Raw genomic sequence first — 12,960 nt, 5'->3', positions numbered from 1 at the left:
ATATGGCATGGTGTTTTGGTGATGTAACATGGAGTCTAAGAACTGCAAGAACACAAGCAGCATGCCGGTAAAACTTGCAACAAGCCATTAAAAGGAAACAGGAGGAGCCACACAGATCTCTGCTGCCTGTTTTCCCTACCTTCTATAAAACAACTCCCATGTCTCTTCCCTAGGAAAGGCTATCGGACCGATGCCACAGTCTCTGTTTTCCTTGGGTTCCTCCTCTTCTTGATTCCAGCAAAGAAGCCATGCTTTGGAAAGAAGGGGAAAGGTATGAGGGACTCAAACCTAAGAGCACTCGACACATCTTGTATTAGCTCCTTTTTGTCTCCGGCCACATACAAAGCACCTGCAGGGGGAGTTCACACATTCACACAACAGTGAGCTTCAGATAATGCTTCTTTGTTTCCAGATGGGCACCATAGCTGTCAACTTTTTCCTTTTTTTTAAGGGAAATTCCCTTATTCCGAATAGGATTCCTTACAAGAAAAGGGAAAAGTTGACAGCTATGATTGGCTCCCATTGGGGGGCATTTGCCTAACACATGTAGGTAAGAAGCAATGATGTACGATGATTAACCACATGTGGGCAATTCCAGCCATTTGCATTCAAGTTTGCTTGTGAACTCTGCGGCCTTCCCTAAGATGATGCCCTACTGATGTCTGGGACTACAACTCCCATCAACCCTAGCATCACACAGCCATGCTGGCTAAGCTATATGGGAGTTGTAGTCCAAAACGTTGGGTAAGGCTGCTGTAAAAGAAGGCAGTGGTCCTCTGCTAGATTAACAAATTCTTGCTTTTTATAGGAGGGCCAGACTTCTTTCCCTGAAGCTTTTATTTGCACTAGACTCTGGCTGGGGCCAGCTTCCATTTTTTCACCTCTTTTCCCCCCTCAGTCTCCCCTCCCAATATACAGTGTCAAAGGCCAGGATGAAAAGGTGTTTTTTTGCAGAAGCTAAAGGTCTAAACAAACCTCTTGGTGGGGGGTGGGATTCCACAATTTAGCGGCTGCCTCTTCCTTACCTCAGGATTGTTTCAACTAGGCAGTTTACACGCACAAATTGAAAGCAGAACAGGAACAACAATTTGCCCCTCAGAAGAAAGTGTTGGCATTTTGGGGTTGCTAAGTGAGGCTACTTTTAACCCAAGCCTCCTTTTTTGGCACATCCTCAGTGTATGCGGTTTCATATAGGCTCCAGTTTCCAACAAGATTTGTGGGTTTTGCTTTTTTAAAAAAAAAAATGTTCAGAGCAAGCAAACAATGCAGAGGGAGGTTGTCTTCATTCTTGTCAGTCCTGTTCCAGGACTCTGTGTTTTATTTGTGAACATTTCCTGACAATGTGTTCCACGCTAATCTGAGTTTGCAAACGAACCCGGGGAAACGACAGATTTATTTTTCTACGTGTGTTTTGCTTTGACGCAGGAGATGTTCCGAATTCCACCAATGTTAAAACAGGGGAACCAATAATCACCTGGAAGGACTTTGAGAAAACCATGCCCTGGGAGATTGTGGTCTTGGTTGGAGGAGGTTATGCTTTGGCAGCTGGATGCAAGGTAACACCATTATCCCCAGACAACCCCTCGTGCTATAAAACTGGAATCCACACATGTCGGAGCTCCTTAACAATGATGTTGAGGAGAATGCTGTTTTGTCTTCAAGAGAATGCTGTTTTATCTCAGGTCACACACACCCTATTCACTCAGTTTCACTCTCTCCGGTGCCCCCTAAGCTACTATTCTTTGAGCTGCCTCCCTCTGTCTTTTTCTCCTTCCTGTTCCACAGATGTCCCCATGACATTGGACTGAAATTACACTCTGAAGACTGATGGCTGGGTGACTTTCACTGTAATATTGGGGCCTAGTCACGGTTAGAGATGAGGTGAATTCAGCATTGCAGTGAATTCCCTGCAGCTGGAAATCCTCACCCCTTTTTGAGACCCTCGGTCCCTCCTGAATTTAGGAGTGGGCCAAAAACATTTATTTATTTCTATTAATTTGTAGACCGTCCTTCATCATGTCGACATGATCTCCAGGATGGTTTCCAGCAATACATAAAAATGCGTTGAGCAAAAATTGTAAATGAATGTTAATGCAACCCAGTTAGTAAAATCACAATAGACCAAAAGCATGAAGCCAAAGAATTCCTGGTGGCTGCAGGAAGGCCCGAGGCTCAACCCTTAGTATTTATTTTATTTTATTTTTATTAGATTTACATACCGCCCATCATACAATCTTGGGCCAGTTCACAGAATAAAATACAGGATAAAAACAAGCAAATGGCTAAAACAAAACAGCAAAATAATAACCCCCGCTTCCCTACTCTACTCTGAAGGCAAGATTAACATAAGCATACTGAAGTGGAAGCAACATGAAGATCATTTCTTTCAGCAATCTCCCTTTATGATGAGAATTCCTCCACTCACTATTCTGAACAATTTTTTTTTTAAAAATAAAAAATGCGAGAGTGCACTATACTAAGAACACACATACAGTTTTGCAGAAATGGATTACTGTACAGGGATTGCCCAATCAGAATTGTAGGGTCATGTAAGGTCCTCGGTTAGTTGCTCATGAGAAACCAGGCAAAACTCCGACCTTTCCTTTAGTAGTTTTATGGTGCATACTATGTACAGTGCAGAGCTCAAAAGTTCATGTCTGTATCAAACGTCGGCAGAATCCAGGAACGGCCCCTTCCGGTTCTGACCCCAACAAAAGAGTTTCGGTATACAAAAAAAACACCTTCCCTCCTTTCGTTTCACCCCTCTATGCCTGGGGCGACAGAAATTGCATGCCTCCTTCCTCGCCCCTTGGGCTAGGGGAGTGCAGGGTCTCTCCAGCAGCCTCGGAGCCTTGACTCTCCATCCCCTGAGTCCCATGCCCCTCCCCACTGGAAGCCTCGCTGCTTCCTCCGCTGCCAGAGGAGGTGCTACTGGTCAGGTGGGGCTGGGGCTCTCTGTAGCATCCCGAGAGCCCTTCCACCACCTTGCGCTGCGCCGGGGACAGTTCCCTGACAGGTCATCTTAAATTTATGAGGAAAACCTACTTGGGGAACAAAAGTTCTTGTGGGCATTTTAATCTAAGTGGGTTTTTACTTTTCCACCAAAAAGTGGGAGTATATATTCATTGCTGCAATTATTAAGAAAACTAGAGTAACCAATGCCTTTTCTCTGGCTTCTGGCCCATGTGAACTCTCTGAAGTTTCTCCACCAGGCATCAAGCCCACTTCTTCCTCCTGCTCCATGACAGGAAGGTATTGGAGAAAGTATTTCCAAGCGGGGCATTTGGAAGTTGGGGGCAGAGATGAGGGAAAGCTCAATTGTGCTATTAAGGGTCCTTGTGCTATTTAGCTGAACCCAGGCCAAATAGCCCAATTTGGTATTCAGTTATGTGTGCTCAGCTCAGTGTAGTGACCAGTCCATTCTGTATTCCTGCAGAGTAGTGGGACTGATGTCTTGAAAAGATGCTGATGGACTGGAGATGTCCAACCCCAGTTTTTTTCCATCCAATGTCTTTCCCCCACAGACTTCTGGCCTTTCCACATGGATTGGGCGACAAATGTTGTCCCTGAGCAGCCTTCCCTCTTGGGCTGTCAGTCTATTGGCCTGCGTCCTGGTCTCCATAGTAACAGAGTTTGTTAGTAACCCAGCAACTATAACCATCTTCCTACCTATTTTATGCAGCATGGTGAGTACAAGCTTTCGATCAATTTATTATCAATCAATCACCTATTTACATACAGATATGTCTCAAGGAACTTGCAGACATGTCTTTAAAACAGCTAAAGCGGTTTTTAAAACAGTACAAATGCAACTGAAAGTAAGTTTGAAAACAATACAAAATGAAGACCCTAAAACTTGCCGAAACAAACATATTCTTGCAGAGTAATCCTACACATGTGTACCTAAAAGTAAGTGCTCTCAGGTAAATGGATATAAGATTGCTGCCTTAGTCCTGGAGTCAGCAACCTTTTAGGGCCCAGAAACTGTTGTGGACATTACAAAAATACCCATTTCACAGAAGAAAAATGGATGGTGCTCAACTGCCCCCTTCCAAATAGAAGGCAAAACACCAAGTCCCCTCCCACAAAACAAATAAAACACAGACCAAAAAAAGTAAAGTCCTGCCCCCAACCTAAGGCAACCCCTCCCCCAGGGCAAACAACCAAAACCTGCACCCCCACCAGCCCAAATTTTAAAAATGAAAGGACAAAGGGACTTGGGTGCTGTGGTGCCTACAGGTGCCACTTTGGCGAACCCTGCCTTGATCTAATACTCTATCCACTAAGGGATAGAGCCCCTTGGGCTCTCCAATCAGAAGGTCGGCGGTTCAAATCCCTGCAACGGGGTGAGCTCCCATTGCTCTGTCCCAGCTCCTGCCAACCTAGCAGTTTGAAAGCACGCCAGTTGCAAGTAGATAAATAGGTACCGCTGTGGCGGGAAGATAAATGTCATTTCTGTGCGCTCTGATTTCCATTGCACCAGAAGCGGTTTAGTCATGCTGACCACATGACCCAGAAAGCTGTTTGTGGACAAACGCCGGCTCCCTCGGCCTGAAAACGAGATGAGTGCCGCAACCCCATAGTCGCCTTTGACTGGACTTAACTGTTCAGGGGTCCTTTACCTTTTACCTTACTCTATCTACTACCTGACATTGGCTCTGAAAAACAATGGCTTCCTGCAAGGAATAGGTTTTGGTAGTCTTCTATTTCTGTGACTACAAATGCTCATATCCCCTCTCTCTTTCCAGTCGGAAACCCTACAAATCAACCCTCTGTACACCCTGATCCCTGTCACCATGTGCATCTCTTTTGCGGTGATGCTGCCAGTGGGCAACCCCCCAAATGCCATTGTCTTCAATTATGGACACTGCCAGATCAAAGATATGGTAAGTACCAAGAGTGATGCATCCAGAATGATCAGTGATCAAATTGGTTAGATAAGGAGCAGTGATAATCATCAGTTAACACTGCAACTGTTTTGTTGTGGTGCTTAAATGATGGTCCCCCCCCCCCAATTTGAAACTGGATAGCATCTATCATTTCATTTGAGAGTTCAGATTGGATGTCAACATGTCTGTGAATTGCACAAGGAATGTGCTTGAGGAATCTTGACTGGGGAGCAAGGAAGAGCCTTTTACCTCTGTATAGTAGGGTAAATAATTGTTACACAAGTGCCAAAAGTTTCTGTGCATGCACCTCCTCCATCCTCCATTCAGATATTATCCCAGTTCTGTTACATGTGTATGTCAGAACCCACATTCATATCACCATGGCCATGACCCCAACATGCACTTCTATGATAGCAACGAAAACATTAGCATAGAGACAGACATGTGTTGGTTTAAATGCATGCATACCTTTTACCCTGGGTCTGAGGCATCCCCATGCCTGAAATAAGGCAATACTTAGTCAGGTTCTCAGCCAGGTGTTGTGCAGAATGAGTTACCTGGATATGGCACAAAGGCAAAACCAAGAGGAGAATTATCCTGCCCCATTATTATCAGCAGTTTCATCAATGAAGTTACTAGCACAATTTACAAGCAGACTGGATCAGATGGCGAAGGGCTAAAGGAAGGTGTGGTTGTGGATGCGCTTGTGTTAAAATGTGGAAAACAACCACAATACAAAAGAGATTTCTCACGTGCTCTAGGGTGAACTGAAATCTCACCACCCCTTGCCTAATGTTAAGGATTTTGTCCAGAACATTTTAGAAAAAACGATTAATCTCATAATTCCATTGAAGACATGTCTACCTGTACCCCTTGCTACCTTGAGAGGAGAAGTCCTGCCTTAACTGATGATAATTAATATGGTCTGTCTCTCGTTTTTTCATTCATAGATCAAAGCTGGCTTTGGTGTCAATCTGATTGGTCTGGTGGTTGTTACAGTGGCAATAAATACTTGGGGAATTAGACTCTTTCACTTGGATAAGTTTCCAGACTGGGCAACAACCAGCAACGTCACTGGCCCATCATAGTCGGCATCCACAGAACTTGCTGGCTCACAGCAAGCTGGGAGAAAAATATTTGCACAGCTGTTAAGAAAGGAAAACACTTGAGTGTATATTTGTTCCATGAACCAGAACTAAGTAAGTAAGAAGCAACTCTGTTGGAGGTTTCCCCAATGATCATCATATCTCCGCCATCTAGTACTGAAGGGGTTGGGGGAAAGCATGCATTATTCTTGTCTTTCAGCACTACCATGGAATTGCTTTGATCCCCCACCCCCAGTCTTTTCCACAGAAAATCCATTTTTGTTCTACAGAACACTCAGCCAATTTGTCTTTACTTGATGGGGTATACATACGGTAAATCACAGTGCCTACAGTCCTAACATCCAAAGTGTGTTTTGAAGACTGTATCTATATGTATATATCTATAGAACATTTTTTTTAAAAGAAAAAGTAAAAGGTTGCATGTGGAGTTATTTATTTGATAACAAGGAAGATCCAATTTGATCAGCCAATTGCTCAAGGCCAGAGGGTTATCTGCACAGATGCCCTTTGGTCCAAGGAGAAGACCAGGTCCATGGTAGACCAGGGTTCAAATCCCACCTCAGCCGTGAAGCTGAGTAATCTTGGGCCGGTCATTGTCTCCCAGTCTAACTTAACTTACAGGGTTCTTGAAATGATAAAACAAAGAGGGGAAAGAACCATGTAGGCCACCTGGAGCTCCTTTGAGGAAAGGCAGAGCATAAATGTAATAACAAATTAAACAAAAACAGCCAGAGGGCATCAGGCTGCATTATGCACTCTTGCAATGGAATGTTATCAAACTGCTAGAATGAAGAAGGAACCCCGTGAAAGAGAAAGGTGGGGAGGCTGATATCCAGCCTCTGGCTAATTGTTTTCCTCATTCTCCAACTTCAGTGCTCATCTTCCAGAGATAATAGTGAAACTTGAAAGCCTCATCAACCCCTCATTCACTTGCCAGAGCAAAGAGAATCCCCCAGATGCCTGGCACTTTTGCAGATGATGCATCATTCCTGTTCTAAATATATAGACATTCCTAGATCTCTGTTCTCCTTCTACTACACTACACTGCACTACGGGGGCAGCCTTGAGGTGGCAAACCAGACTCCCACTTTACACCTGAATCTCTCCCAAACTAAATACCAGGCCTCTACAATAGGCATATTAATTTAATAACTGATGTAACCTGAAACTCTTGGATCTGTACAGAAATAAATAGAGCCTTTGTTAATCACAGTAACCGTACTAGGATCAGGTTTTTTTGTGGGGAGGGTTCCCCATTAAACGGGAGGGCTCCTCTGATGCTAGTAAAAATGTCTATGCTGTAGAAATTGCTTGTGAATAAAATAAATTATTCAAGCTTTGGAAATTGTTGTGATCTGTAGGCATATTAATGGAGATGTTGAAAGCCCGAGTGAGTACTCTGCGGCAGTGCAGAAAAATAGGTGCTGGTATTCACTGTGAAGCTGTTATAGTAAGTGCCACACTTTTTAACGAAACAAAAAAGAAAGGTGCTGGTACTGCGTACCATTGAGTACTCCCTGGGGAAAGCACTGCTCTGCTACCCTCTGTGGAGATGACATAGCAGTGCTACAAGCCTCCGCGTGTAGAGATGGCTGGCTTGGCAAGAGACTGAGACCCAGTTCACACTTCACATCATCCTGGGATCCACTTCCCCTACAGTGACATCTTCCAACACCATTCCAGCAGCATGTAATACTAGCACCAGAGAGACCCAGGTTTAAATGGCCACTCAGGCATGAACCCACTCAGGTCAAGGGTTCCCCAACTGGGCCTGTGAGCTTCATTCTGTTGGTCTGCGGCATGTCTGTGACCAGAAGGGAGTTGGCAGTCATTACGGGAGAAGTAGAAGTGGCCACCCACTGAGTTGTTAATTTAAGTGGATGATTGACAACAAAGAAAATTCTTTGCACGTATAGACCAAGTTGCAAACAAACAACAACAAAAATTGGAAAACGGCTAAACTGGTAATGTCTTGAGCAATATACAGAAAAGCAACTGAATTAGAAATGCCTTGGGTAATTTATTAGGAAACTTGTTTTGATTATCCCAAAGTTAAAGAGGCAATTCCAGGGCAAACCATTTCCAGATTCAGAAGTCCTGTCCCAGCGGGACACAGAATGTCACCATTGTTGCCCAGCTATATAATATACTCTCTATTAAGTGCATCTGAAATAATTTTACCATTTTTCTAAAAGACAGAACTGGATTTGAGCACTGAATTAGCTTCAGTGTGACAACTGTAAGTTATTGATTGTAGATAACTCCACAGCTCTGTTAAAACAGCAAGTTTTTATCTGATGTTTGGAGTGCGGCAGGAACAAGATGGTCTCTCCCATTCCATTTAGTTCAAAGATGAAGGGCTATCTCCCATCAGCCCCAGTGAGCCAATTAAGATGGGGGATAAGAATGGTCATCCAACAGCATCTAGACTGCCACAACTTCTTCACTTGTAAGCTAGTAAATTCTCCGATTTGCTATGCTCATTCTTCTCCTAACATGAATTCTAGAATTGCAGTGCCTCAGTTTGCTACAGCTTCCAAGTCCTTCAGCTTCATTTGATAGGAAGTTGCCAATACCCTGAGTTAGACTACAGGCCCATCTAGTCAGCCACGTCTACACTTCTTGGTAGTGGTTGTTCTTCAGGATTTCAGACAAGAGTTCTTTCTCATCCTTACCTGGAAATGCCAGAAACTGAACCTGGGACCTTCTTCACAGAAAGCACACTGAGCCAGAACCTTTCCAACATTAGTAGTGACTGTGGGCTATTTTACAGAGTCACAAATACACTCCTGAACCTTGGTGAAACACAGCAGAAAAAGAATCTTCATGCAGGCATGTATCCTCTTTTCCTACGCTATAAGCTGTCCTGAGTATTCCTATAAAGTACTGTATCTATCTATCAATACCTCTTGCAAGAATTGCTCAATATGCTACACTTGCTAGACCCTCACTGATGAAAAATCACAGCATGGGAAAAACGTGTTCGTATCGACCTACATGTATTTTATTTTTTAATTATCTTCACTGATTTATTTTTTAAAGTATTAACAACAAACATACATATCCTCAAACCTTCCTGCTCCCTTTCTTGCTTTGAATGCATAAGTGTTTTCAACCACAAATTCAGCACTGACATTTTACATCTCCATTGCCTCCCTTTTCATAGAAATGGGCATTGCCAATAGACTAGAAGAGAAGCATACCTATTTCGGACTTCTAAGTGGACAAACATCCCTGGTATTACAATTTTGTTTGTTTGTTTTCTTGCAATGAGGAGCAATGTGGAACCACTCTTCAACAAAACCGGTAACATTAAGAGCACCTACTCTATAGAGCCCAGGTTCAGTTCTTGGCATCTTCAGGCAGGGCTGGGAATGCCCCCTGCCTGAAACCCTGGAGAACTGCTGCCAGTCAGTGTAGACAATATTGAGCTGGATGGACCAAGGGTTGGGAGAATCTCCGCCTGCAATGTGGTGCTTCAGGAACAGGCAACTTCTCTGCAGGCATGGAAGTAGGAGGAGGTTATGCTAATCCTGGTCTGTTTGCTACTACTTGAACCTTCATAATTATGTCAGCACCACAGACCAGGGTGCCCTTCCAAAATCAAATCAAATCAAATCAAACTTTATTCACGTAGCCAACAGGCCATTGCGACTAAAAATACAGATAAAACAGATAAAAATACTGGGGAAAGACCAGTCAGGTACACAAATATATAAAAATACTAATAAATCATATGAAACCCCCAGGCTAAAAGGCGCCAAGACATTGTCCCGCTTTTTCTATACCAAGGGAGGCAAGTACATTCCAGCAGCCATAGAAGTTTTCAAGGCAAAACCTCTAGCGCAGCTAACATATGGGGCCCAAATCTGGACGGGGACCCAATGCAATCTTCTTGAAACGGTTCAATCTAACTTTCTAAGACAAATCTTTGCCGTTCCACCATGTGTACCAACTGCAGCATTATGCCTTGAAGCTGGTCTCCCATCTGTGGAAACACAGATCTGGAAAAGAACGCTTAATTATTGGCTCCGCTTAAACCAAAATCCAACAGGACTCTTGCCCCAGGTGATACGGGATGCCCACGAAAGCGCATGGTTCAAAATGGTGAGACTCAAACTTCTCTCTTGCGGTCTACATGCTCAGCATTTGTTAATGTTGGGCCCCTCTAAAGCAAAAAGCTTAATCGATCAGCGCCTGATGGATATTGAGCAACAAAACAACTTGGCCAAAACAAAGAAATTTTGTGCATGGTTTGCCCACCTGCCCCCCTCGCACTTCGATGCCCCGGCATCTTATCTGCATAATTTAAATATCCCAAAGTATAGACGCGCTTTTACGTTGGCCCTTCCAAAATAGTTCTGGCACTTCAGAAACCCATTAATGACTTTCAAAAGCCATCGTCGCTGATGTACAAAGGATTGCAGATCTCGAAAGAGACGTAAGAAGTCCGCTCAGTTCACATTAATGGGTACTGACATCACAATGTCTCTTGGCTTTGTTTAGAACCGGCTTTGTTTGCCTGAAAGTTAATTGCTTGGCAGATCTGAATAAGCAGGAACTTTAAAAATGAGGTCGGGGGGACCTCTCGGTTTTTCCTTGTTGTGTATACAGAATGGACACTCTGCATTTCTGGGAAAGGAAGCAAAAACACTCTTTGATAAAATGCCTGTGAAGGAATTCAAGTTCTTTTAGCCCAAAAAAATCTCATTTGAAGAGGGCATTTCTTACCATGGCATAACAGCGTGCACCTGTATGTCATAGACTCAAAATATAGGTTGGTGGGGTTTTTTAAAGGAAGCTCTAGGAAAGGCATCCCCAACCTTTGGCCCTCCAGATGTTTGGGACTACAATTCCCATCATCCCTGACCACTGGTCCTGTTAGCTGGGGATCATGGGAGTTGTAGGCCAAAACATATGGAGGGCCCCAGGTTGGGGATGCCTGGTGTCGGACATAATCCAAGAGAATTGCTGGTTTCAGTATGCAAGGTTGTATAAATATATACCTCAAGCTCCAGTCAAGGGAATAATCTCCCGGTTCATTCACTGTGAAGTAAACACATTTTATTGGTTGAAATAGCTCACCATACTTCAGTATTTACACTTCTCAGATAGACACACACACACACACACACACACACAATGACCACCCAGATGTCTTCAAGAAGTCCATGAGAACAGCAACAATGGCTACAGAGATGGCAAGACTCTGGTTGTACTTGGGCTTTTGTGATGGGATCTTTGGAGCCAGAGAATGGAAACAATAAGTCCGTGGGCCAGGGAGCAATGACACCATGGGCTTGTCCTGTCTGGGGCTGATCCCAGGTGCAGTTCCCCTTCTGACGTGGAGTCCACAACCTCACCCACTGAAGAAGGAGCATCTGCCCCCAGCGTCATCACACTCACACATTCTTCATCCTCCCTCTAGGGAGGGATTGTCAAGAGTTCAAGGACACAATACAGCCAAGAAAAGAAGTTGATATGGGAACAAAGGTGTGGGAAGAGCCCCAATGAGGCCACATTTAGCTCTCAGGCCTCAGGCTCCACACCCCCGACCTCCAATGTACCCATGCTAATGCCTAAGAAATCTGCCCAGTGGAATGCAACCAATGAGTTTCCATGGCGACTGCTGCAGAGAGGGATCCCATGGACCACCTTGATGCAGGTACCCTCCCAATTGTATGTACAACTTTGGGAAGGGGCAAGCATGGGCCGAACACCCATGGCCCTGTCTTCCCAGTTCGCACAGTATTAACTGCATGTAAGTGAATGCAGAGGAACCAGAGACCAAATTGCAAACATGCGCTGGATTATGGAGAAAGCCAGAGAGTTCCAGAAAAACATCTACTTCTGCTTCATTGACTACACAAAAGCATTTGACTGTGTCGACCACAACAAACTATGGCAAGTTCTTAAAGAAATGGGAGTGCCGGATCACCTCATTTGTCTCCTGAGAAATCTCTATGTGGGACAAGAAGCTACAGTTAGAACTGGATATGGAACAACTGATTGGTTCAAAATTGGGAAAGGAGTACGACAAGGCTGTATATTGTCTCCCTGCTTATTTAACTTATATGCAGAATTCATCATGCGAAAGGCTGGACTGGATGAATCCCAAACCGGAATTAAGATTGCCGGAAAAAATATCAACAACCTCAGATATGCTGATGACACTACCTTGATGGCAGAAAGTGAGGAGGAATTAAAGAACCTTTTAATGAGGGTGAAAGAGGAGAGCGCAAAATATGGTCTGAAGCTCAACATCAAAAAAACTAAGATCATGGCCACTGGTCCCATCACCTCCTGGCAAATAGAAGGGGAAGAAATGGAGGCAGTGAGAGATTTCACTTTTTTGGGTTCCACGATCACTGCAGATGGTGACAGCAGTCACGAAATTAGAAGACGCCTGCTTCTTGGGAGAAAAGCAATGACAAACCTAGACAGCATCTTAAAAAGCAAAGACATCACCTTGCCGACAAAGGTCCGTATAGTTAAAGCTATGGTTTTCCCAGTAGTAATGTACGGAAGTGAGAGCTGGACCATCAAGAAGGCTGATCGCCGAAGAATTGATGCTTTTGAATTATGGTGCTGGAGGAGACTCTTGAGAGTCCCATGGACTGCAAGAAGATCAAACCTATCCATTCTCAAAGAAATCAGCCCTGAGTGCTCACTAGAAGGACAGATCCTGAAGTTGAGGCTCCAGTACTTTGGCCACCTCATGAGAAGAGAAGACTCCCTGGAAAAGACCCTGATGTTGGGAAAGATGGAGGGCACAAGGAGAAGGGGACGACAGAGGATGAGATGGTTGGACAGTGTTCTCGAAGCTACTAACATGAGTTTGGCCAAACTGCGGGAGGCAGTGAAGGATAGGCATGCCTGGCGTGCTCTGGTCCGTGGGGTCACGAAGAGTCGGACACGACTGAACGACTGAACAACAACAACAAAAGTGAATGTCTGAATAGTGG

The 12,960-nt window shown here is 44.2% G+C and overlaps 1 protein-coding gene across 1 annotated transcript in view; it reads left to right on the top strand.

The window, feature by feature from the left end:
* Window positions 1-7,335, top strand: part of SLC13A4 (solute carrier family 13 member 4) — a 40,481-nt gene extending 33,146 nt beyond the window's left edge. The window contains exons 12-16 of the mRNA XM_033162725.1: window positions 174-271; window positions 1,426-1,556; window positions 3,525-3,686; window positions 4,749-4,886; window positions 5,840-7,335. Of these exons, the coding sequence (XP_033018616.1) occupies window positions 174-271; window positions 1,426-1,556; window positions 3,525-3,686; window positions 4,749-4,886; window positions 5,840-5,977 (667 nt within the window). The 3' untranslated portion in view covers window positions 5,978-7,335. The remainder of the gene's footprint in view (window positions 1-173; window positions 272-1,425; window positions 1,557-3,524; window positions 3,687-4,748; window positions 4,887-5,839) is intronic.
* The last annotated feature ends 5,625 nt before the right edge of the window (window positions 7,336-12,960 follow it).

Source organism: Lacerta agilis, chromosome 10 (assembly GCF_009819535.1).
Source record: "Lacerta agilis isolate rLacAgi1 chromosome 10, rLacAgi1.pri, whole genome shotgun sequence".
Taxonomy (NCBI): domain Eukaryota; kingdom Metazoa; phylum Chordata; class Lepidosauria; order Squamata; family Lacertidae; genus Lacerta; species Lacerta agilis.
Note: the sequence above shows the minus strand (reverse complement) of the source record. Positions and strands in the feature narration are given on the sequence as shown.